The 22,734-nt window shown below is 41.0% G+C and overlaps 2 protein-coding genes across 7 annotated transcripts in view; one reads left to right on the top strand and one right to left on the bottom strand.

The window, feature by feature from the left end:
* ALS2 (alsin Rho guanine nucleotide exchange factor ALS2) overlaps positions 1-17,149 on the bottom strand; it is a 37,657-nt gene extending 20,508 nt beyond the window's left edge. The window contains exons 1-11 of one of the 3 annotated variants that reach the window (XM_048309200.1): positions 17,063-17,149; positions 12,836-12,925; positions 10,721-10,875; positions 9,328-10,247; positions 6,643-7,003; positions 5,618-5,786; positions 5,053-5,149; positions 4,572-4,649; positions 3,439-3,615; positions 1,196-1,367; positions 627-807 (exon numbers count right to left, since the gene is read on the bottom strand). In XM_048309200.1, coding sequence (XP_048165157.1) covers positions 627-807; positions 1,196-1,367; positions 3,439-3,615; positions 4,572-4,649; positions 5,053-5,149; positions 5,618-5,786; positions 6,643-7,003; positions 9,328-10,247; positions 10,721-10,875; positions 12,836-12,855 — 2,330 coding nt within the window. In that variant the 5' untranslated portion in view covers positions 12,856-12,925; positions 17,063-17,149. Of the gene's footprint in view, positions 1-626; positions 808-1,195; positions 1,368-3,438; positions 3,616-4,571; positions 4,650-5,052; positions 5,150-5,617; positions 5,787-6,642; positions 7,004-9,327; positions 10,248-10,720; positions 10,876-12,835; positions 12,926-16,841; positions 16,976-17,062 lie in introns of those variants that run through there. The other 2 variants (XM_048309199.1, XM_048309201.1) reach the window with 2 other exon arrangements.
* A 2,362-nt stretch (positions 17,150-19,511) lies between these two features.
* The window catches only part of CDK15 (cyclin dependent kinase 15), a 43,167-nt gene continuing 39,944 nt past the window's right edge, over positions 19,512-22,734 (top strand). For all 4 annotated transcript variants that reach the window (XR_007204731.1, XR_007204732.1, XM_048309202.1 and 1 more), the window contains exons 1-3: positions 19,512-19,624; positions 20,801-20,898; positions 21,466-21,545. Coding sequence is in view for 2 of the 4 variants with exons in the window: in XM_048309202.1 (XP_048165159.1) it covers positions 19,601-19,624; positions 20,801-20,898; positions 21,466-21,545 (202 nt within the window). In the remaining 2 variants the exon portion in view is untranslated. The remainder of the gene's footprint in view (positions 19,625-20,800; positions 20,899-21,465; positions 21,546-22,734) is intronic.

Consider the following 22,734-nt stretch of genomic DNA (forward strand, 5'->3'; position numbering starts at 1 on the left):
TATTTAAATAAAATTGTCCAGAAACTACAAGTTACTGAGGGGAAAGACAGAAAACAGGTTGACTGCATAGACCTTCTCTCCCAAAAGCATTAAGCCAATAAAAACAATAACCAGGAAAATTGAGACTTAATTCTGAGTACTAAAGCAGCTCCAGCTTTTGGGTGACAGGTGCAATGACAGCTGTTTAGCAGATACGAGGACAGAAGAATTTCCTTCTGGAAGACAACCTTTAGTTAATGACTATTGAAAAAGCATTTTGTAACCACAATAAACCCCCAAAGGTAGCTTTAATTAGCAGCCTAGGTAATTCTATCACATTATACTACAAGATTCTTAATAAGTAATAAATATTTAGGCTTATAGGCAGCAACCAAAGAAGAGTCTGTACCCAGAGTTTTACACAAGGGAAGCTGATGCTGTCCATGTGCTCCACTGGTGAAGACCTGGAGATACGTCTCACTACAAAATGTATTTGTTTGTGTAAAACTCTCCATATATTTCTAAATCACAACAATACAACAGTTACATAGCTTTCCTTATGACCTACTTTCCCTTAACTCAGGGCCTGTTGCAGTCAGTAGATTAAGCCTGCAGAGACTCAAGATGAGAGGGAATTGGATACTTGCTCAGTGTAACTATCCAAAAAGAGACTGGAATGCTTCAGGATGGCCAAGCTCCTGGCTTCTTTTACTCCATGAAGAAAGCTACTTAAAGAAGCTCCATGTTGACCAATGAGATAGCACAGCTTGCTGAACCTGCTTGCCATTTCCTGCAACAACTGGATTGTATTTGCATTGCCCAAATTATCTGTAACAGACCAGAAAGCAATTTAGCTTACCTTATGAAAGAGCAGCACCCATTAACAGAGAGAATCACAACATGGTGCTGTTTAGATGTTTTATCAGCACTTTCACCTCATGGCTACATTATTCAGAATCAGAAATTCAACAGTTTTAGACTAAACACAGTGCACATAACGAAGGTATTTCGGGTGAAACCATCAGGAAAGTGCAAATAGTAACAGAATGTACACTGTCTAAATGCAACTGTCCTTCACCTCCTCATCCAAACAGAGGAGAAAGCAAGACTTCCGATTTATCTTGACAAAATATTACTTATAAATTCTGCATAACAGAAATTTCTTGTGGAACTTCGGGGAAACAGTATCAAGGAAAACATTAAAAGAAGGTCTTACCTAAACCTAAAAGAGGTCTAAGGACCTGAGATTTGATCTCGCTCAGTTTGAAATAAAACCTTCTCTCAGTAGCAGCCAACTCATGCAAACTGGCAATATATCCCATTACGTTTTTGTCTACTAAGGCCAGACAGTTGTCACCACCAGCTATCACATTGCTTATGTACCCTACCTGAAAGATGAAAAAGAGAAAAGAAAAAACAGCAGCTTTAATATTTTTCTTTTTACACTCCAATTTAAAAATAGAGTAATGCAAATAACGCGTATTTTTAAGAGCACTAAGTGATAGTATTAATTACCTTCAGTTACAAACAACCCATTCAATACTGGCTTAATGCAAGAATGACAAAAGTTGAAGATACATTTATAGCCACTGCTGTTCATTTTCCTGATTCTGACAGAGCCTAAAGACAATGAGCAGACCACCTTTTAAGGTGGCTCATGCAACCATTCCATGTTTAAGAGATAGTGACCTTAGGGCACATATTGCCTCACGTTGGTGCACCACTTGTTGTAACCGCTGGACTCTGCCTAGCAGGCTGCTGTGGCCTGAAAGCTCAGCGAGGGTTTCCTAGGGCCATGTGATCAACCACATCCCGGAGTCCATTTCGGACAGCCCCACAATGTGGCTCTGGCAGCCAGCAGCATTACAACACAGTGGTGGTAAAGGAGGTAGAGAAGGGTCTCTCGTGAGGGATTGAGATGGCTTTAATCACATCTTGCCCCCACGATGTTCAGAGGTAGAGAGACAGCGTGGTCTGAGTGCAGGGTGGTTTTGCCAGGGGCCCAGGGGCGGTCCCTGGGTGGGGTTGGGGTACAGAAGCAAATAGGGAGTAACCGAGGGAGTGGCCAAGGCTAAGGAGGGAACAAGGCGAACATACAGAATCACGGGCTTAACAGCCCACCGCATTCAGTCACTTCTAGAACTGCAATATGCTTATATCAACAATGTTATTAAATAGCATCATTACATCAGCTACTTCTCCTATTAAATACGAAGAGAGAAGAACAAGCCTTTATTACAATTATGACTGATCTGAACAGGTCCTTTCTGGACCAGGAATATGTCTATTTATTGGTAAGAGTCCAGCTTATTGATACTGCAATATTACTAACAGTAGGTATTTGCTTCCCACAGTACTTCAAAGCAAAATTCTTCCCTAAGGTGTGCACAAGTGCCACTGATGCACTGTGGTTCCTCATTAATTTTGGTTCACATGCAATGCCATAGAGTAATTCAGAGTTTGAGCTCTACTTTTATTTCCTTGGTTGCTAAATAAAGGGTTCCCTTGAAACACTGAGCCAAAGTTGTTCAACAAGCAACCCACAGGCCAATTCTCATATGCAAGAGCCTACCAGTCACCTTTAAAGAGAAGGGAACGGCTAGCAACAATCTTACAGAAGGAATACAGGTGTGTGTGTGTCTGCATGCACAGACACAGACCCAGGGTCTAAATCTCTGTCTCTCCTCAAAACACCTCCCAAACTATTGTGCTCAATGCAGTGATACCCAGAGGAGCTAAGGCAGACACACTCTCTTCTACCCTCACCATTTCCATTTTGTTACCTTAAACTCATGTTGGTCTGAAACCATACACAAACAACTTGGAAGAGGACATGCAGTCACAGTACACACTCCTACCTCATGCCAACCTCAAGGCACATGTAAGATTCAACTTCATGAAAAAAATTGTGCAGGGGCACCTCCTGTCTCCCATTAACATCAAATGCATGTTTTTGCTCAGATCCCCCTTTACACTCATGTGAAAGGGAGGGGTAGGGAAGCAGATGGTGCAGAACTCACAGGGATCTTCTGCCCAGTCACAAACAGGAGGCCTAATATTGCAATGGAGTCACAGAACAGAGCAGCCAGTGGCCTCAGTTGAGAGACAACAAGAAACTGAAGAGTGATAGCAGTGAAGACTGAACACAAAGACTATGGTCAAACAGAGCACAATAAAAGAGCACATTTCTGCAGCATGCACACATGGAAGGAAATGGATTAAACACACTCGAAATACCTCCCTGTCCCTCAAACAGAAGGGAAGGCCAAGAAACAGGCAGGAGAGAGAACAATACTAATTGGGCCTCCTCTCTGCCCTCCACCCACTGTACTCCTCATGTGACTACTAGGAACCAATAATGTGGCTTGACAACCTTAAAGCTCATCAAGCCATCAGCACTGTGCTATTTCCGAAGAGCACCAGTATGATCTGTATTGACTTAAAGGAAGTAACACTCACCTTACTACAGGCTAGTAACAAAGCTGGACTCTTAGCACAGCTATTTTCATTCATATTGTTTTCTCTTGATGTCTCCTGGCCACTGTAATATAATCCAGGTTGGAAGTCTTTCTCATCTGCTAAGAAGAGGGAATAATCTAGTCCTGCTGCTGTAGTCCAAACACCATCACCGCACACCTAAAATTTGGGAGGAAGGAAGACATTAAAAATCATCACCCAAAGCTGGAAAGAGAGAAAAGTACTTAACTCTTCCAGTCACACATGTACATAATACACCTGCCTAGATGATCTATTGCAATAACTGGTCAAATTTTCAACTTCAGTGTCTCGTAACAAATAAACTCCTTGCACATATATTGAAAAGTCTTTCAGTTTTCTTTCTAATGGCTGATTTTTTTGCCTTTCAGTTACAAATCAGTTTTACTTTTAAATGGGCATCAAGTGAGCTTGATTAAAGTTGGAACACTATTCTCCCCTCTACATTTAACCACAAAATGTATATAAACTTGGGAGACAGTTAATCTGCTGTACATTAATTTGCATAAGGCCTAAGCAGAAAAACTGTGCAGCTAGTTTTCTATTAAGACGAGCACAAGAAAACATGGGAAAGGCTGTGGTCTAACCCAAAAATTGTTATTTTCCTATTCACTCAATGTGATGAAAAGTTCAAAACAAAGAGAAAACCCACTGCCAAGACTCTGCAAAGCTCTGGAAATACGGAAACAACAAATGTGGTCGTGGTCCGGCCAAACTAAAAATGCTAGAAACAACTGTTTAGAATAAAAACAGAGTTACGAAGTATTTGGAAGTTTCAGCACTGCAACATCAATATCGGAGAAACCAAATATAAGGCAAAGTGAAATCTGATAAGAAGATACAACCAGTCACATTTCTCACTTCTAGAACATCACTGTGGTCAAAAACCAGCAGAAGTCTGTGTGAAGGACTTCTTGGGTAGATTTTCACAAGCTCATCTAAAGATCATTTCACAGCACAAGCCAAAGAAAATCAAGGGCTCTATTACTAAATAGCACACAGATCCATGAACAGGTCATTCTCAGAAATTACTCTGCACTCACTTGTACAAGAAGAGACCTTAAACTGAAAGAAGAAAAACACAGAAAACAAAGTACCTTTGAGAGGCGAGGGACTGTTGTTGGGGAGCTCAAGTGACCAAGCTGGCCGGAGATATTACTGCCCCAGGAATACACCTGTAAGAAGCAGTGCTAAACATCAGAATATATATTTACATACATGGAAGCATAGTGAACTGTGGTAGCACAACACATCAAGTGTGCAAACAGACACAAGTCAAGGAGATAGGATTTGTGTGTCAAGAAGCATTTCCTCAATTTTCACTGTCTTCCTACATTCCCAGATTGTCTTCTCACATTCAGAAATGGAATGCACCAAATCAAGTCACAGCAATCTTTAAACATCTTGATGGTACATGCAGAACTTGGGCAGAAATAGGACTTGGATTCCACACTACTTCCATGATGCCTCCCACAAATAGGAACAAAAGTTCAGAAGCAAGAGAAACAAAAAACTAGAAAAGACCAAACATGGTAATTATGTCAGAGATAAACAATAAATGTTAACAAACACTTGTACCTGGGATTTGGCAGTGAGTGCTAATGAATGATGGCCACCAGCGGAGAGGTGAATCACTTCCTTACCATCAAGGCTTTTCACACACAGCGGCTGAAGCCTGTCAATCCCCAGAACCCATAAGGCAAGGGAAGAGGCGTAGAAGGCAGGAAAAAGAAAAAATATTATCAGAGGTACTCTTAATGCAAAAACACTCAAAGTTTTATTTTCTTCCCTAAAACAAATTAGAAAAAACAAAGATACATAGAGTCTTCTTGCAATAAACTAGCTTAGTCAAAATGGTCAGGAAAGGCAAAAATTGATGATAGACCTCACCCTAATTTGGACAAAGTCAAAATATCATCAAAACTGTTACTGATTACAAAGGGAAATGTCATAATTGATTGATGCTTGGTAATAATACAGCATAAAACATGTTGTTTGAAAAAACATATGTCACAATGCTTAAAAGAACAAGAACATAATGCATGGCAGATGTTGAAATTTGAGAATTTGAGACAGTTCAATACTCAAAATTTTCTAGCAATCCAGTGAATAAAAAAAAAAACATTTGCCAAAGAAATCTCACCTTGGCAGAACATCACCATGCCCTAGCTGTCCTTCCTTCCCTTTCCCCCAGCTCCACACCTCTGTTCTTAGAGAGGGCAGAAGAGCATCAGCTTCACCACTGTAGGTTGGAGTCAGAGCCACAGTCCTCATTTTTGCCCGTCCTACCTTCCGTAAGAGCCTTGGGGAAACTGAACAGAGGCCAAGAATTAGAAAAATTGCTAAGCATTTTGGTAAATGTATCACTCAGATTGTGTGTTACACAGTAACAGCACTACTTAATAGTAAGTGATCAAAACTTCTTAAAGCAGTTTTAATTCAAGCCTGGGAACAAAGGTTGACAGGTAAGACAATAGGTTACGAATACGAAAAAGTAACATAGGTGCTAAAAATAGACAGATGTCAAGTAGTTTTTACCAGCTGCTAAAGGATAGCAGACATACGAGAACTATGCAGTTATAATGAAGCAAATGAACCAAAACAAACTATAAAGAAAGTGTTTTATAAGACAATATAACCTTGAAGATTCCAATAATTCCTAAAATTCCTCTCAAATGCAAGATCAATACAGAACTAAACCACATACATGTTCAGAGCAATTAACAACATTAAAATCTGTGAGGGAAGAAGGTCATTAACTTTGAAGTTAAGCAGTGGGAATTGGAATACTTACAGGTCCCTGGCTCAAAAGCAGCTCAGTGCAGTGTGAATTACAGACCACACAGATTTTTATCTTCTACACAACCAACATGAAAGATACCTTAGCATCATTTGGCAATAGGACTCCTCCAATGTGCTCACTTTACCTTAATTTAACAAGAAAGACCATTTGTAAACCCACCCTGCCTTTGGTTTTCTTAGCATGCAGTATCTGCTAGCCTGAACTCTCTCCACTGCTTTCAAGTCCTAAGATATCGTTTAGAATTCATAAAGACCTTTGATACAGCATTAGATTTGTGTTTATTAAATGTTTGGGGTATTGTGGACTTACAAACCTCCACATTATTATAAGTTTTCCAGTGTTTTTTCCCCAACATGCTTTTTTACCTTGTGACAACAAGCCAGGCAGGGAAAGCCTTCGACTCCCTCCTTCAGATTCCTCTTCTCTAATATCTACTAAACTGGAACTCTTCTTCCCCTGCATGGATTCCAGTCTGACCTGCTCTTCTCGACTGTCTTTCAGAGCTTCAGGCCCTGGGGACCTGCTGCCCGACTGAGATCCTGGCTCACTCGAAGATGTGCCATAGAAGTTCATGACTTTCTTCAGGGACAGGGCTCCAGCCTCGTACGTGGCAGCAACTCTCACCCCAACTGCTGAGGCACAGGAGGCCACCAGGCTGTTCAAGGCGGATGTGCTGCTACCTGGAGGGCCAGGGATACAAGCACCGAGTTGTTCCTCTTGAGATGGCTAAAACCAAAGGAAAATTGGAAACTATCAGAGCAAACAGCACAGAACAGCAGGATGATGAATACACATTCACTATTCAAACCATGGGCTGGACTGAACACCATATAATGTTTATTATAAATGTTTATTGTAAATTATATATGTATTTTAACTGTATATAATTCATATATGTTTTTTATGCCTCAGTGTACATCTATTGCTCTGAATCATTTTTTTTAAAGTAGGACCAAGCACCATTTCTAAATGGACTGGGCTTTGTGGCATCTCTTGTAGCTCACCCGTAAAAGACTGCAGGTCTGGGGTTTCTAAATACCAAAAAAAAAAGGATCTTTGCAAACAAATATAAAAAGAGATATAATTTTAAGCTTATTACCAACTTCCTTGACACCAATGAAAGTGCATCAGTGAGCATGCTCTACTTTCAGAGAGACAAGTTCTCTCTTCAATATGGTAAAAAGAAAACAGCAATTCATGGATTAATTTTGCAAGCCCTATCTTAAAACCAGTCTGGGTTGTGTTCTCTCACACCATTGTTGTATCCATATAAGGCTTAGTTAATAATCAAGTCACAGTAGGGACAAACTGACTGAAGGCAATTATTAGTCCTAGCACACCACTATCCGTAATAGCAATCAGCTGACCCACCAAATATGACAAATAGTTTGAACATTAAAACAAAGACAGCGAAGTCCCATTTCCCCATCTAATACAAAGTGGGAAATGGTATTAATACAGGAATTACAGCTCATTTTATTCTGTCAAAATAAAAACAATCTTTGACTTCTTTAAGCTTCTTTAAAGCTTAGGTTAAAGAATTGGGATTGGTTCTATTTACTTCATCCTATGTCTAAAAGGCATGCCTAGCAATACACTAAAGAAAACTTCATTTGTGTAGGAAAGCAGTGAAAAATGAAGGATTTTACTAATGCTGAAACACTTCATTAGACCTCATCTCTGCTCTTCACATGGATAGTCAGCTGCGGAAGATTCAGTGAATCAATTCCAGTCTTCATTCCTGACACTGCACAAGGAAAACAGTGCTCTGGAAATATTCCAGGAACAAGGAGTTGAGAAAGGGAGCATGAAGCTATGTTTCAGTCATTTCCCTATGCTGGAGTTCTTGCAAGAGGTCTGAGGAGCCCACAACTGCTAGAACGCATTTGTATTAGCAAAAAGCAAAAGAAAGAGCAAATGTATTTACACAACATTTATTTCTCTAAGTTTTCCTCAGAGTAAGAAAGCATAACTTGCTGAACTACCAAGTTACTGGACAGATTTTAAAACTATGGCGGTTTTGTTGCCATCAGAGGCAATAACAAAAATCAACTATTTATTAGGTACTGTGAAATTTATTTCCCTGAACCACTGTGGAGAATGTCTTACTGCAACTACTAAAAAAATAAATAAATTTATGTCTGCATAACACTGTAAAGGACAAAAGAAGTTTTCAGAATTCCACTGTCAATTTTGCAAATTAGGTCACAGAGCAGCAGGCTTCCTCACAGGACAGTAGTTAGATAAGGACCACCAGACTGCACTGCAAGATTCTGGATTAGTTTTTTGTCTAGTAATTTTTGGGTTCTATCTTCTTCCCTTTGCCCATAATTACATTTCCCTTTTTTTTCTCTCTAAAAACCAGAAAATGGTATTTCATCAGGGAGTCACAAACAGCTCTTGTACCTTCATGTCAAGCATTTTCTGATGCTTACTAAGAGATGAGTACGGGACTGTTCTGCTATAGCATCAAAACAGTGTTGTTCAATCATTCTCCACACCACACAGAGTAGTACTTATACATCTCCCATCCCTTTTTATGAGTTTATGCCATGCCTACTTTATTAACACTAGAAACCTTTTGGTCAAACCTTTTAGCAATTTGCAATCCAGAATTTTTAACTGATTGAGAACTTAGACGGATTTGTGAGGGATTTGTTCCAGGTACAGAAATTAAACCTTTACCTTAAAGGTAAATCAGGAGTAAGATTCATGGAATCTTACTGCCCCCCACAAATGGAAACCCATGCATAAGGAAAGAGCACGGAAATTGGCTTACGTGGTTCTGGTACTGCAGACCATGAAGAGGAGAGACTAAAGTACTGTCAAGGGTGCCCACAATGAAGGCTCACAGTTGAACAATGATGGAGGACAAAAAAAAAAATCTTCTACTTAAAAGTTGAGAACCACCACAGTGAAAAAAACCCACTTGGAAACGATAAAAACACCATAGCTACATTAAAGTAGGTTTTTCATTTGTAAAAAGAGTAATGTTGTCACACATGCAACAGAAGTTATAGCAAATTATGAGCTAGTGATTAGGTACCAACCTGCTCAGGTTCTGTACAGATGTTTTTATTCAGGCTCTCATTTAATGAATGATCTGACAAACCAATTAAGTACTCTTTCACTTCTTTTTTGTCAGAGAACAGAGTATTTCCTGAACTAGAAATTCCACTATCTTCCTGTCCATCGCTGCTGGTAAGGCCACTTGGTCCATCGGATTCTAAACCAATAAGCCTATGTTGTTCCACGAGTGGTTTCTGACAGTCTTCACTTTGGCCAGCTGTTACACTTTTGCCTTCAGGGGTGTCCGACGACGGACAAAAAACATGGGTTTCTGGTTGGTTAGCAGACAGTGCTACGCCCAGTGGGCAGCAGTGACTATCTGAAATGATTACATGATCTTCCTTGTCCGTCATGGTAATGAGAGGCTGACTGCAGTGATTGCATCTCTCTGGGATAGGCTTCATTTCCTGCACAGGGAGACATTGTACCAGAGCCAGGCTGTGGTAGGCTCCGCAAGCAATCTGGAGCACAACACGTCCTGCCAGGTGCTCTACCTTCTGTGGCTTTGTCACTGGGAAAGTTGTTGTTATGAGACCCAGCTGGCAGCCACTCCCCCAGGCCCATATCTCTCTGCTCAGCGATAGTGCCAGCGTGTGTTCCTCTCCACATGCCAATTGCAAAATCCTTACTGATAACAGAGGGCTGGTTTCAGAATCACAGATACTGACAAGTTGAGGCTCTGGCACACACGGCTGATTAGCAACTGCACACTGGCCAGCAGAATTGTCCCCCCACATGTACACCACACCGCTCTCTGTCACGGCTCCATTATGGAAGCTTCCGGCTGCCACTGTAATAATACGATGTCCAAGCAAAGTGTTTTCTAAGATAGGAGTGTTAACACATGACTCCTCAGGTCCTGATCTCCAGGGCAGTTTTCCAAAACTGTAGACCGCTCCACCTGGGAAGGGGATAAAAAGAAAAACAAATCCTAGTCTGAGTGTAAAACTAGTTGTTAAACCAACACAAAAATTTGAAGAATGCTTCAGACACATAGATATGAATTCCTAGCTTACTCCAGGCTCAGCAAAACCATGGCTATTGATATAAGAAGGCTGCTAGTTGCTCTCTGCAATTGTTGCTGTCAAGTTCTACACCTCATGTTAATGTTACCCTGTGCATGCATGCACTATTAAAATAAGCAATGCTTTTCTGCTAAAAATTCTACTATACTCAAGTCAAGTGAGATAAGTGTATTGGTTGGTCCTTGCTAATTCAAGAACATATTAAGGACATACAAATGTGTATGAGGAACACAAAGTACAGAGCTCATCTTTCCAAACACAGATCTAGCATCACTTCTAAAAGAAGAAAACTTGACAATATCTGAAGATTGTTATTGCCCCAGATCATTACAATTAAGGTGTTTATTACCTTCTGTTAGAAGTAACCCATGATGGATTCCAAGGGCTGCCTGTAACACTGTCTTTCCACTGAGGCCTGGAAGCCTTTCTGGAGTAACAGAGCAGGAACCAGCCTTCCAAACATAGACCAGGCCTCTCTCTTTGGCTCCTTCTGCCTCTTCTGAGCTACAAAGATTGGAGGAAATTGGAACACCGTGAGGATGAAGTTTTCTGTGGCTCAGTAACGCCTATGTAGGAAAGGCTTAGTAGTTCAGACATTAGTTTTACTTTCAAGCCAACATATTTAAATTAATATTATCAAACTGTAAATTAAATGCTATTTAAATGAAAAAGCAAGTGTCTTCTATTTGAAACCATTAGCTTTTTTCTCATTTGTACTTTACCATGTACGGATTGCTCCCATTAATAGTGTGTTTAAAACATTAATACACCTGTAAGAGCTCATCCTTTATATTCTTTTATTTCTACCTCTAGAGATAAAAATGAGGTTTTGATTGTTTAGGGTTTTTTCCTTCTGCTAATTCTTAATGAGTTTCTCAGATTCAAATGAGCCAGTCATTCAAATCAACTGAACCACGAAGCAAAAATATCCTGAAATAGTATGCAAGTATCAGGGCTTGCTGGAGTGACTGGAACTATCCAAAACTAGTTTAACACTCCAACACACTGTGGTTTGAATGCTCGGTCAGCAACTTCTACAACTCAACACAAAGAAATTCCTCAGAATTTTTACAAGCCCCCAGTTTTAAGAATTTGTCATTAAATCAAGAATCCCTTGATTTAAATACAAAAAGCTATTTTAAGTATCAATATAGAGTGGCAGCATTTAAAGCTAAATTAATAGTCATGCTTAAATTTCCTTAAAACTGTATATAGACTACACTGTTACCTACCCAGAAAGAAAAAAGTGGGTTTAGCTCCTTACTTGACAACAGCCAAGTCACTGACTCCCTGCATAAATCAGTTCTTGCAGCTTGGCATGAACTTGTGAAATTAAATATATTAAAACAGCAAGAAAAGCTTTGATGGAATGATAGTCTATGTCTAGAAGAAAAGGCACAAGAAATAAAACGTACTCCAAACCTGTACCAAACCCAGAAAAAGCTATTCTGATACACCACACTGCAGGCAAACCTATGCAAGTAGCCTTATTCCTGAAGACTGTGAATTTGCTAAACAACACATTTTGTTACCTGAGGTGCACAGGATGAACAACATCTTTATGCAACCTGCCTCTGAAACATTCAAGTTAAGACTAGCTAAGAAATTAAATTATCTCTTAGCTCCTGTGCCTATCCCAAATACCTTTATTTTTCTACAAAACAGAAAGAAAAAAAAAGAAAAAAGAAATTCTAAAAGGTGACAGTCTAGAACTCTTCTAAAATTCAGGTAAATAGTTTATTCCAAAAAGCAAATACAGAATTAAAATGCAGAGTCCATCTCACATTTCAAATACATAGGATATATACATATACATAGTAATATATACACAAAGAAAGAAAAAAAAAGGCTTAAAAATTCAGTATCAGTATAAGGACATTTCACCTAAGATAAAAATACAGATTTTACACAGACAGGCAAAACACTCCAAAGAACACAAAATGATAACACTGAGAGTTTTCATCAACATACTCTGCATGAAAACTAGGTCAAAGCCTGATATTTGCACTTTTATCCATTTAACGGGACTTCGGGAAACAGCGTAAAACAAATTCGGACATTCACATAACAGGATTTGTTACAAAAACGTTTGACCTCTATCAAGTATCTCAGTGCAAGAAAGCAGTGGAAGAACAGACTAGTGCAGGCTACTGATCCACAACCAAAATTCACAGGTGCAGGTACCAGACAGGATTTACTGTTCACTTGAGAATGTTACTTTCAAGTTTGTAGCCTATGGCTATGGCTCCACAAGTTACAACAATCAGCTTAAAAAAGAAGTTGCTGTTGTAGCAACTTTTCTGTTCCAGACACAACTGAAGCTAAATTAATAATCTTCCCTTTAGTGTAAGTTTCAGTACAAGTTACATAAAGACTATGCTGATATCACTTAATTTTCCAGGATGATCATGAGCTGGCCTATTTCAGATAGCGTCTGTGGTTTCACCTAGCTGCTCATTCTCACCTTCTTTCCTGCGAGTCCATCTGTCAGTGGCAGCACTCCATCACCACCAAATTGTTCCTCTTTCAAAAGGAACAATACAATTTTCACAAACTGAAAAACATAAAAACCAGCTATTTAATCACAAGTAACATAAAACAGTAACAACAAACCCCAACCCCCCCCCCCCCCCCCTAAGGTTTAGCTCCTGCATTAAATAAATAAACACTTCCACACTGCTAGGATGGTTCAAGTATTTATATTTAGTTCACTCACACTGAGTTGGCAGACACAAGCTAAACAGCCAGACTTGTCCTACGTACTCATCTCACAATGGGTCTATTGTAAGGATAGAATGAACAAAACCTTGTTCAAGGGCAGAAATTTACATCAATCTCTCTATACAATTCTCATTATACCACTCAAGAAACATCAAATTGATTCATTTTCAGTCATAAGACAGAATTCAATACTTGACTAAATTTAAGATGAACAGATTTGCATGAGCAGAAAATGATCAGGAGCTGAATTTGTAACTGCATTCCTGAACCAAAGCACACAACACCATCAGAAGGTGCAATTCTGCCTGGGCAGAAATGCAGAAAGCCGAGTACAAAACATTTCTTCATGCAAACTGGTGGCAGAGTGCCTATGGGGATAAAAGACAACCATGGAAGGCAAGGAAAAAAAAAAGTGGCTGCTCTAGCTAAAATTTCATCCTTTCAGATTTTGAATTTTGCAAGTTCACCCTCACACCTTTCCATCCTCATGAGGATACCTTTGTATCACTTCTCTTGGAATAAAACAAAGCTACAGTTAATCTTTGTTTCTTATGATCTGATGGGCTGTTTTCCGTAATATTAAAAGAATTGTGATTTCTCTCGATCTACTGCATTACCAGATGAAGTATTACAAATTTTAGTAACATTAATGCATGTGTATAATCATATTTATTAGAACAAAGTTTCATATATAAATGCTTTAGACCTGTTGCTTTATGATAGTTGCTGTCTGATATCCACTGTAACAAAATCAGAAAATAAATTAGTTAGTATAAGTCTTAACACCCAGAATAAGTAGTCTGAAGCTTTTGCATACAGAAACAAATATGGCCAGTCTTAAATACAAGAGACAATATACACAGACCTGTAACTCTCATACAGAAGTTCCAATGCACACTTGGAAACAGTAATCATCAAGTTGATAAATAATTAAAATAACTAACAAAACCTCCAACACTTTCACTGAAGTGCTCTGAATAATGAATTACCAAGGAGACCTTCACAAATAGAAACAACACAGCATACCAAACAATTCCAGTCTCTCAGATACAGGACACTAAAAAGAGTGATTTGGGCTTCAGAGCTGGCAAAGAACAGACCTCAAAAAGGTAAAGATTTGATAACGTAGTATTGTGGTAAGTCACGTACACCCTGCTCTAAAAAAAACACCCCAAAAACCAGAGCATACTTTCTAGGAACACGAAGGCGCACTTGTCACCAAGACAGTCTCTCCTTCCTCAACTACAAAAGGAAAAAACCACTTACAGTTGTAAAAGTTAACTTTTAAAATATTAACAAAGGAAGTCTCACAAATATAAGGGAACTGTCATGAAATGCTTCAGTAGCAGAGGTATTGATGAAACATCAAAGGAAAATGGAAGTGCATTTTTGGAACATTAACTTCCTGAGGTGTTCTTGCTCAGAGTAAGTCCATTTAGGGTTTTCTTTAGCCTACTCAAAACCACCTAACCCTACAATTCAGTCTTCCTTTGTGAAGGACTCTAGCTTCAAATAAAAAGATCCAGTGGATCAGTGAATCAAAGAGATGAAAGCTTTCATAGAGTAACTGAAGTATCTACAAATATACCACTTACATTGCATATAGTTATTTGAGGTTAAGGAACTGAGGATTAGAATTCCTGACTTCTAGAATTTATGGACTTTTTTAAGGACTCAAAGAATTTCTTTTTATTTTCATGAGCCTCGACTGCAAAAAAATTTATTGTAATTGTCATAAAACCTTCTGATTGTAACAAAACAAAGTTAAAGCCAGGCATCTGATTAGCTGTTATGCAAGATCTCCCTTCAAAGCCAAATTGAAAAACTATTTACATAATTATTAAGTAACAAAGCCACAACAGCAGCAAACTAGAAACGTGATATAAGAGCACAATATGATGGCAGTGATAGATTTTCTTTTCTTTACAGAAGCTCACACTTAGGGTTGCATTACCAAGCATTTATGCATATAAGGGAAAACAAGAGTCAAACTGTTTTCTTTCCATAGATGAAACATCTTTAAGACATTTTGAAATAACTTTCAAATTCAGTTCAAGTTTTCATTCACTCCTGGGACAGCACAACATTATTCCCATTTCATAGTTAATGCAAAATACAAGTTGCTTTGCTACAGCTACAAACTAAGTAAAATAATTGTAATATAAAGTTTCTTCCTCCCAACAGAAATATGTAATTTTCCTTGCTTATTCTCACATTACATATACATTATTTCCTTTCCACTACCACTACCTGAACTGTTGTTAGATTTAGCATTCATGGAGATGAACGGTCAAGCACAAAACAACACTCCTGCATGGAAGCTCAGTGTGATACCAGCATCTTCACTGCTATGCCCATACTTTTACCGTCTACATTTTTGTTTCGATGCTCAAGAGGAAAGCAGCAAGGAGTGCCAAATATGAAGTGGATTTGTGCTACAGACAGATGGTCACTGGCATGACACTGATGTCACACTCTCCACTTACAGAGTTAAAGGCTAATTCTCCAGATATCGAACACCACCACACTGTAACAACTGCCATGACTGGGAATGAAGTGGAGCAAACATTACTCTCATTATCATGGACTGTGCTCTTTGCTGACCGTTTTTAAGTGAGCACCACAGGTATGAAGGCAACCTTACATTCAACGCTGAACAGCAACAGCTGGTATGCCCCTGACTTTCAGAAACACTCGAACTCCCATGAGCCTCATGTGCTTATTTACCTGCTGTGTCAATAAACACTGCAAATAATTCGACAGCTTTCATACGTGTTTACTTACGTATTTCCAAACACATTTTTAATACATTTGTTGCATCATATTTAGCAATAACTTGCAGGACCAAGACTGCATGTTTGTTACACAGAATCACCTATTCAGGTTCTGAAGAGGTAATCTCCAAGCTTCCTCATTCAAAACAGAGTTGTCAACACCAGTCCGGTCTACACACATCATTTACTGGCGCTAACTGTGGCTTACATTCAATGCGCGACCAGCTCAAGAAGCGCTTGTGTTTTGGTCAGCACTAACCACTGCTTTTAACACTGTGTGATTAAGACCTGCTCAGAACAAAGCAAAACAACTGGCTACTGAAAGACAGTAGCGATCCCTTCAGATGAGGACTCAAAGCTGTCAATGCCAGTTCCAGTGAATGCAGGATGGTAGCAAAATACAGCAGTAAAAAAGTCGGGGAAAAAAATCCAACACAGAATTATCTGCTACAGAATGCAATTAATAGTTAAAATTTACCAGACTCATATGAGACTCAAAAAATTCTGAATGTCCTTCTGCCTCTTTTTCTTTTGAAATTACACCTTAATTTAGCACATTCTCAGGTGCTTCCTGTTCTGAACACAGAAACTGAAGATGGTAAGTACAGCTAGTTTACATAAGCTGCTGCTCTACAACAGCTGTGATTAACTACAGATCATCTACGACCACTCCGGTTGCTCCCCGGTGCCTCACCAAAATATTTTCGTTCTGGAAGAGGAGGTCTGTGACAGTCACAGCACGGTATGTCACCTGTACAGGATACTGCAGCCACAGTAGGACCATCACTCAATACACTCCAAAAGCTGAAACTGCATTTACCCCTAAGCAAGCAAGTCAGGCAAAGGGACAGGACTTTTAAACGCAAATGGAAGGACATGAAGGGCATGTCAGTTACAGCGCGGGGGTCTCTTTCCACCAAGAGGGAGGAGACCTTTCACACCCTACAGAAATACACCTCGATATCTCTGCCGTACCAGCCCATCACAGCGCGGTTAGAGACGGACACCCAGGGTCTGTCACAGCTGCTCTTCAGCCTCTCCCCGAGTCCCCAGGCGCAGCCGGGGGCGGAGCAGGGCCTGTCCCGCGTCGCCGGTGCCGCCCGGCGCTCCCGTGCCGCCCGGCGCAGGAGGCGCGGAGAGCGCGGCTCCCCTCAGGCGCGGCGGCCCCGTCCCGCGCAGCCCCGCGCGCCCCGCACCTGTTGCCGCCGCACCGCCCTCAGCCGCGCGCTGCCCGCCGGCCCCTCGCGCCGCCCGGCTGACTCACGCGGGGCCGCAGGGGGCGGGGCCAGCGCCGCGCGAGCGCCGACGGGTCCCTGCCCGGGACAAAACAGGCTGAGACGGGAGCGACACGTGGCCGTGATAAGGAAATAGGCGAGGCTCGAATAAAGAGCCGGGCCACGGCCCACGCGGGATCGGTGAGAGCGGCAGCGGCCGCCCGGCCCTTCCTGCTCCGCAAACCCTCCCGTCAGCTACTGCTCTAACCGGGAGCGGGCCTGCGCCACAGCTTCCTCAGGGGCGAATGTAGAGCTTCCCCTCAGGACCAGCCTGGTCTAAAGAGATGTGATGCCACGGGTGGATGTGCGTGCAGGTGTGTGCACGTGTTTGTACGAGTCATGCACACACGTCTATGTGTGTTTTTCTACATGCACAGATTTCACAGAATACATTTAAAATACGTAGACATAAATACACCAATATGTGTATATACACACAATATGTACGTACACCTATATGTACATGTATACAAAATATCTATCTATATATGCACACACCTATAGGAATACACCTCTATGGACATATACATGCAGTATATATACACACCTATATATGCACACTATATATATATACATACACAGATGTGTATATACACACTATATGTGTGTGTGAGCGCGTGTGTGTGTATATACACATCCCAGTATGGGTATGTACATGTGTTTCTATTTAAACAAGTTTTGTAAAATGTACTTTTAACGTCACCTCTTAGCTGACTATTTCTTACATTGCCTGAAGCTTTCATTTAAAAACCATGGTTCCAAAGACAGGTATAGGCTCTCCTTTATAAATTCTTGCATTTTCTAAGGATAGCTTATAAACATTTATATTAGAGTGTTTCCTCCACTAACTAGAATGATTACTCCATATTTTTTTGAATAACAACAACCACCAGCTGAAACCATGCTTTCTTCATTTATCAGCTCTGGCTACCTGGGAGAAGTTGGATTACTTCTCTTTTTAACAGAGTATTTCCCCTCTACTCCCTGACACAAAAAGTACACAAGATTAAAATTTACAATCTTCATATGAATTTACATGTATATTTTATATTGTCTACTTTTTGTGCATTTATCTTTCCATTCTTTTAAAATGCAAGTATTATTTGGTCATAACACTAAAAACTGTTTTCCAGAATAAAAGACTACCTAACCAGTTTGTTACTGAGTGCGTTGCATCCAGACGACCTTTCTCATGCCTGGATAGCACACTAAGTTGCTGCTGTTTTCTGATGGCTCAAAGAATATTTGGAAAATAATGAGAAGACAAAAGTCCATGATGATAGCTATTTAGCAAATTATGGCTAATGGGAGTGCAAAAGAAAGTCATGTGAAGGAAATCAAGCCTTCCAGGTATGTTAGCTCCTTCTTGCCATGCAAAGGCTGGGTGGTTTGGTTGCAACAAGGCACAGAAATAGTCCCTGCCTTCCCAGGACATTTTTGCTTTAAAGAAATCCTTTTGCTCAAGGAAAGAGTGTTATTCTTAGACTTCAAAACAGTGAAGCAAAGGGAAGATTTCACATGGTGCATTCAAATGAAAACTGAAGGACCTAATGGGTCAGCATAAAAATACCACAGGATGATGTCTGCTCCTTCAGCCCTTGTCAGCATTTTCTCTGTGTGGGTTGAGTGTTAGTCCTAGGAAGCCGCACAGTGAGTTCTGCTCATGCAGGACTGAAAGAAGGGGACTTTTGTCTGTGCACTTCCAGGGTAAATCCACTGTGTGTTCCCTGCTCGGTACATAATTGATGAAATCTATGGTGGACAGGATTAATCAGTTTGCTCTGGTTGTTCTGGCATATGGACAAGACTCTTTTCTATCAGCTACAACTCATCGCATCCCTTAGATATATAATCCAACAAGGACAGACAGGTCCCTATGCTGATGTAAATGCCAAAGCAAGCACAGCCAATATGCAGCTCCTGCAGAAAGCACAGCTCAGCCACACTGCTTAGAAAGCTCAGCTGAGAGCCTAGGGGCTAAAATCTGAAGCCTAGAACTGCTATAGGCAGGGAGGGAAGTCAAGGCCTGTTCCTGTGTGAAAACTATCCCTTTATTATCCAACTTACTACACAGAGAGTTGCTTAACTGAAAAAAATGTGTATAAGCAGAAAGTTTGGATTTATTAATTCTCCATTTTCAAGTATGAAAAATGTTGGCTGTTTTTGGAGGGCATGTGCCAAAAGAACTGGAATCAGTGGAGCTACTCCAGGGGTACATTTAGACTTTCAAAGAAAAACTGCAGAAATCACAAGACTGCTTGAGGCAGAGACCTCATGCAAGTCATATGAGCTGTTACAGACACAGAGGGACGAGGAGGAGCAAAGGAGAAAAAAAGAGATACAGTTTAATTTAAATGGGACAACATGGGAGACGTGCTGTGTGTAAGTGCTGTCAGACCAGGATGCTGCAGCTGCTGTTCCGAGAGAAGAGGCTCCCAACAAATCCAAGGCCTTCAGCACATGGAAGCAGTGACTACAGCAGAGGTATTTAATATCACAATGTGACACTTTTGCATTGAGATAGGCTAAGCCTGGGTGTTTCCACTTGTGGGAGTGCAAAGCTATCACATTTGCTTCTAACCAGACAGCATCAAACTTTGAAGCTTCAGGCCTGTGAAGCTACTAAAAGAGGAATCTGTACCTTAGATGACAATAAATGCCTTTGATGTGATGAGCAGGGAGAGAAGATTGCACTCCAGCAAGTTCTATACCAATGAGGGATTGTAAAACAGGGAGGCAGCCCACAACCTGCAGTTCTGGAGGAGGCAGCATGCCACAGATGGCAAACACTGTGTTGTCAAATTATCATCCATTCAATATAGCTGCTCAGGAGGAGCTTGCAGCCTGCTTGCCATTCATTGATACCTTTTTTATAGTTGTGTAGTGTATAGCACTGTTATGTGGTATGGGCCAAATTAACTGGCTATGTAAGTTATACAGAGGTGAGGAAGGAGGTGAGGGGTGAGGGATAAAGGGGGAGAAGAATACATAAATGTAAACTTCCTGAAATTTCACTTCTGCATTTGGTTTTTGGCCCCTGCCCTAACAGGTTATTTAGAGACAAATAAATTAAGGGTAAGGGGGAATAACATGCATTTAGAATGATACTTGCAGAAGTATCCTCTGCAGTTAAGGCAGCTTTATCTTTGTGTGTTCTGAGTGAGCACTACCATTTACTAACACAGGAACACACAGAAGGTTGGTCCCCTTACAGACAGTACTGGAGATCTGTGACTGGTAGAGAGAGAGATGAAAATGATGTGCATTGCTCAAAGCCACTGCAGTCAAAGAGAAAGAAAAGAAACTCGTAAGTAGAATGGTAGTTTGCCAGTGACACAGTTTGTCCCCTTTTCCTATGGCAGCTGTCAGATGTAACCAGAGCATCCCTTTCTCTACGCTCTCTGCAGCCCCTGCAGCTCTGCACCCTCCAGAGCTGGAGGTACAGGACACAGAGACCTTGGATTTACACTGATTCTTTCCAGGAGCAGGATGTTGTGAAGAGGTTCAAATGGGTGAGGTGTAGCATCCACAGAGCCAGACAGGAGATACTTTATCCTATAGTTATTACAGCCATGAATCAGTACTTAATTACTGAATGACCTGCTAGTAGCTTCTTGTTCTACCCAGCAATCTAAAGCACATACCAATTTCTTGATGAAGCAGAGACAAGCCATCCCGTTTGGAGCTGCCACATCCTATGTACACCTAGAGAAGCTGTGTGAAGGATCCTGTGCAACTGTGTACAAGGGGATCAGCAGGTGAGCATTATTGCCTTCCCAGTGCTTGCTGAGAACACCTCTTATGGGAGATAAAGGCCAATCAAAAGTCCAGTTTTGCCTTTAACCAGGATATTTGCAAAGCTCCATCCCAACTTTTCAGGGAACTACTCCACTACAGCCATGGAGGCTCCACAAAGACACTTTGGTCCACAGCATTGTGCCAGGAGATTGTCTGGCTGAACCAGGGAGGGAGCAAAAGTTTTCCTTGAAGTGAGAGATCTCCACATGATTGAAAAATTGGGGGTGAGGTCATGCTGCCATCACACAAGGGCAGGAAAGCTGTGAGAGGTGGAGTGGGACCACTGCTCAAAGCTGTGCTTTAGCAATACCTGGACAGCAGCACAGTGTTTCTCTAGCCAGGTGGGCTGGCTCCCAGCTCACTGCTGATGAACACAAGATGGAGGAGGTTTGTAATTCCCTTCTGAGCTTGGCCTGAGTGGGTCAGCAAGCCCTAGAAATTTTGCTTGGGTGTTTGCTTGGGACACTGTAATGTTATCATGCCAAGCACTGAGATGCTTCATGTGACCTTCTACTGTGACCTGACAGGATCAACAGCCAGTTGGTGGCACTGAAAGTGATCAAGCTGGAGGCAGAGGAGGGAGTGCCCTTTACAGCCATTCGGGAAGGTAAGACACAGAGGAACATCACTCTTGAAGAGCATTTGTTTTAACCTGGAAAAGCTCCATGATGTCTCCCTCAGTCCTTTCTTGCTTACTCAATGTGCTGGCTGTCCTTCTCCCAAAACTCTCAGTTTCCTTATCCTCTCATGGAGGAGGTCTTCACGCTGGGCTGGATAGGCATGCAATGGACAGAGGAGGAACTTCTGGTGTATGCACTTGTGACAGATGCATCCATGCCTGTGATGAGGAAAGTGCCAGCTGCAGCCAGACATGTTCTTTCTAGCAGTGTCAGGGCCCTCTTGCACCTCCTGCTTGCTGCCTCCTTCATAGTTGCTTTCTCACTCCCTCTAGAAACTACACAGCTTTTGTCACTGCTGCATTGGGCAGTTGTGGATTTGTTACTACAACCATGACGCTTTCCTGGCTGATACCTGGAGCATCACAGATCTCAGCCTGAAGAGAGATACTTTCAATAAAACTGGTGTTTAATACCATCTGTCATTTCAGTCCAGTGAGAAATTCTTCTTATCAGTTGACTTTGTAGAGCACTGGGCAAAATGTCTGCAGCTTTCTCAATTTCTTGGAGAAAGAAACGCTGTTTCACAAGTGCTTGATTTTGGCTGAATGTATTTACATTTCCCTACAGACTAAGTTCACAAGCCTGGTTGATTGAGGCTTCTATTTTCATATGCTGTACAATCCCAAGAAGACCATAATCTGTTTTCTCCCATACACAGAAATATGCAACCATTGTGCCAGTCTGTTTTATGGTATTAGTGAACGCTATCAATGTAAGACGTCACACATATGGGTTTTTTTAACTTCTTACTGCACTTGTGAAAGTAGGGTTAATCTTGTCACGGGGATGGAAAGTCAGGGACCAGATGTGCCAGCTTTCACTGAGCAACACTAGCACACAAGGACTCTCATAGCAGTCAACTCAGAATAACGAGAGAGGTCACCGAATCCACTCCAGGTTTATAACAGTAATTAAGACAAGAAAGTTTACGAAGTCCTTAGTCCAATTCTGTGTGAAAGCAGAGAGATAACTAAATATGCCTATTTAAAGAATGGCTTGTGTTACAGTTTCCTATACACTCATTTGCTGTGGTGCTTTTGCTCTGCATTTACACTTGTAGCCCACCAGTAAAAAAAGCCTTAAAAGCTTTACCTACATGGAACTAATGATGCGCTA

This window comes from Corvus hawaiiensis, chromosome 7, assembly GCF_020740725.1.
Source record: "Corvus hawaiiensis isolate bCorHaw1 chromosome 7, bCorHaw1.pri.cur, whole genome shotgun sequence".
NCBI lineage: Eukaryota > Metazoa > Chordata > Aves > Passeriformes > Corvidae > Corvus > Corvus hawaiiensis.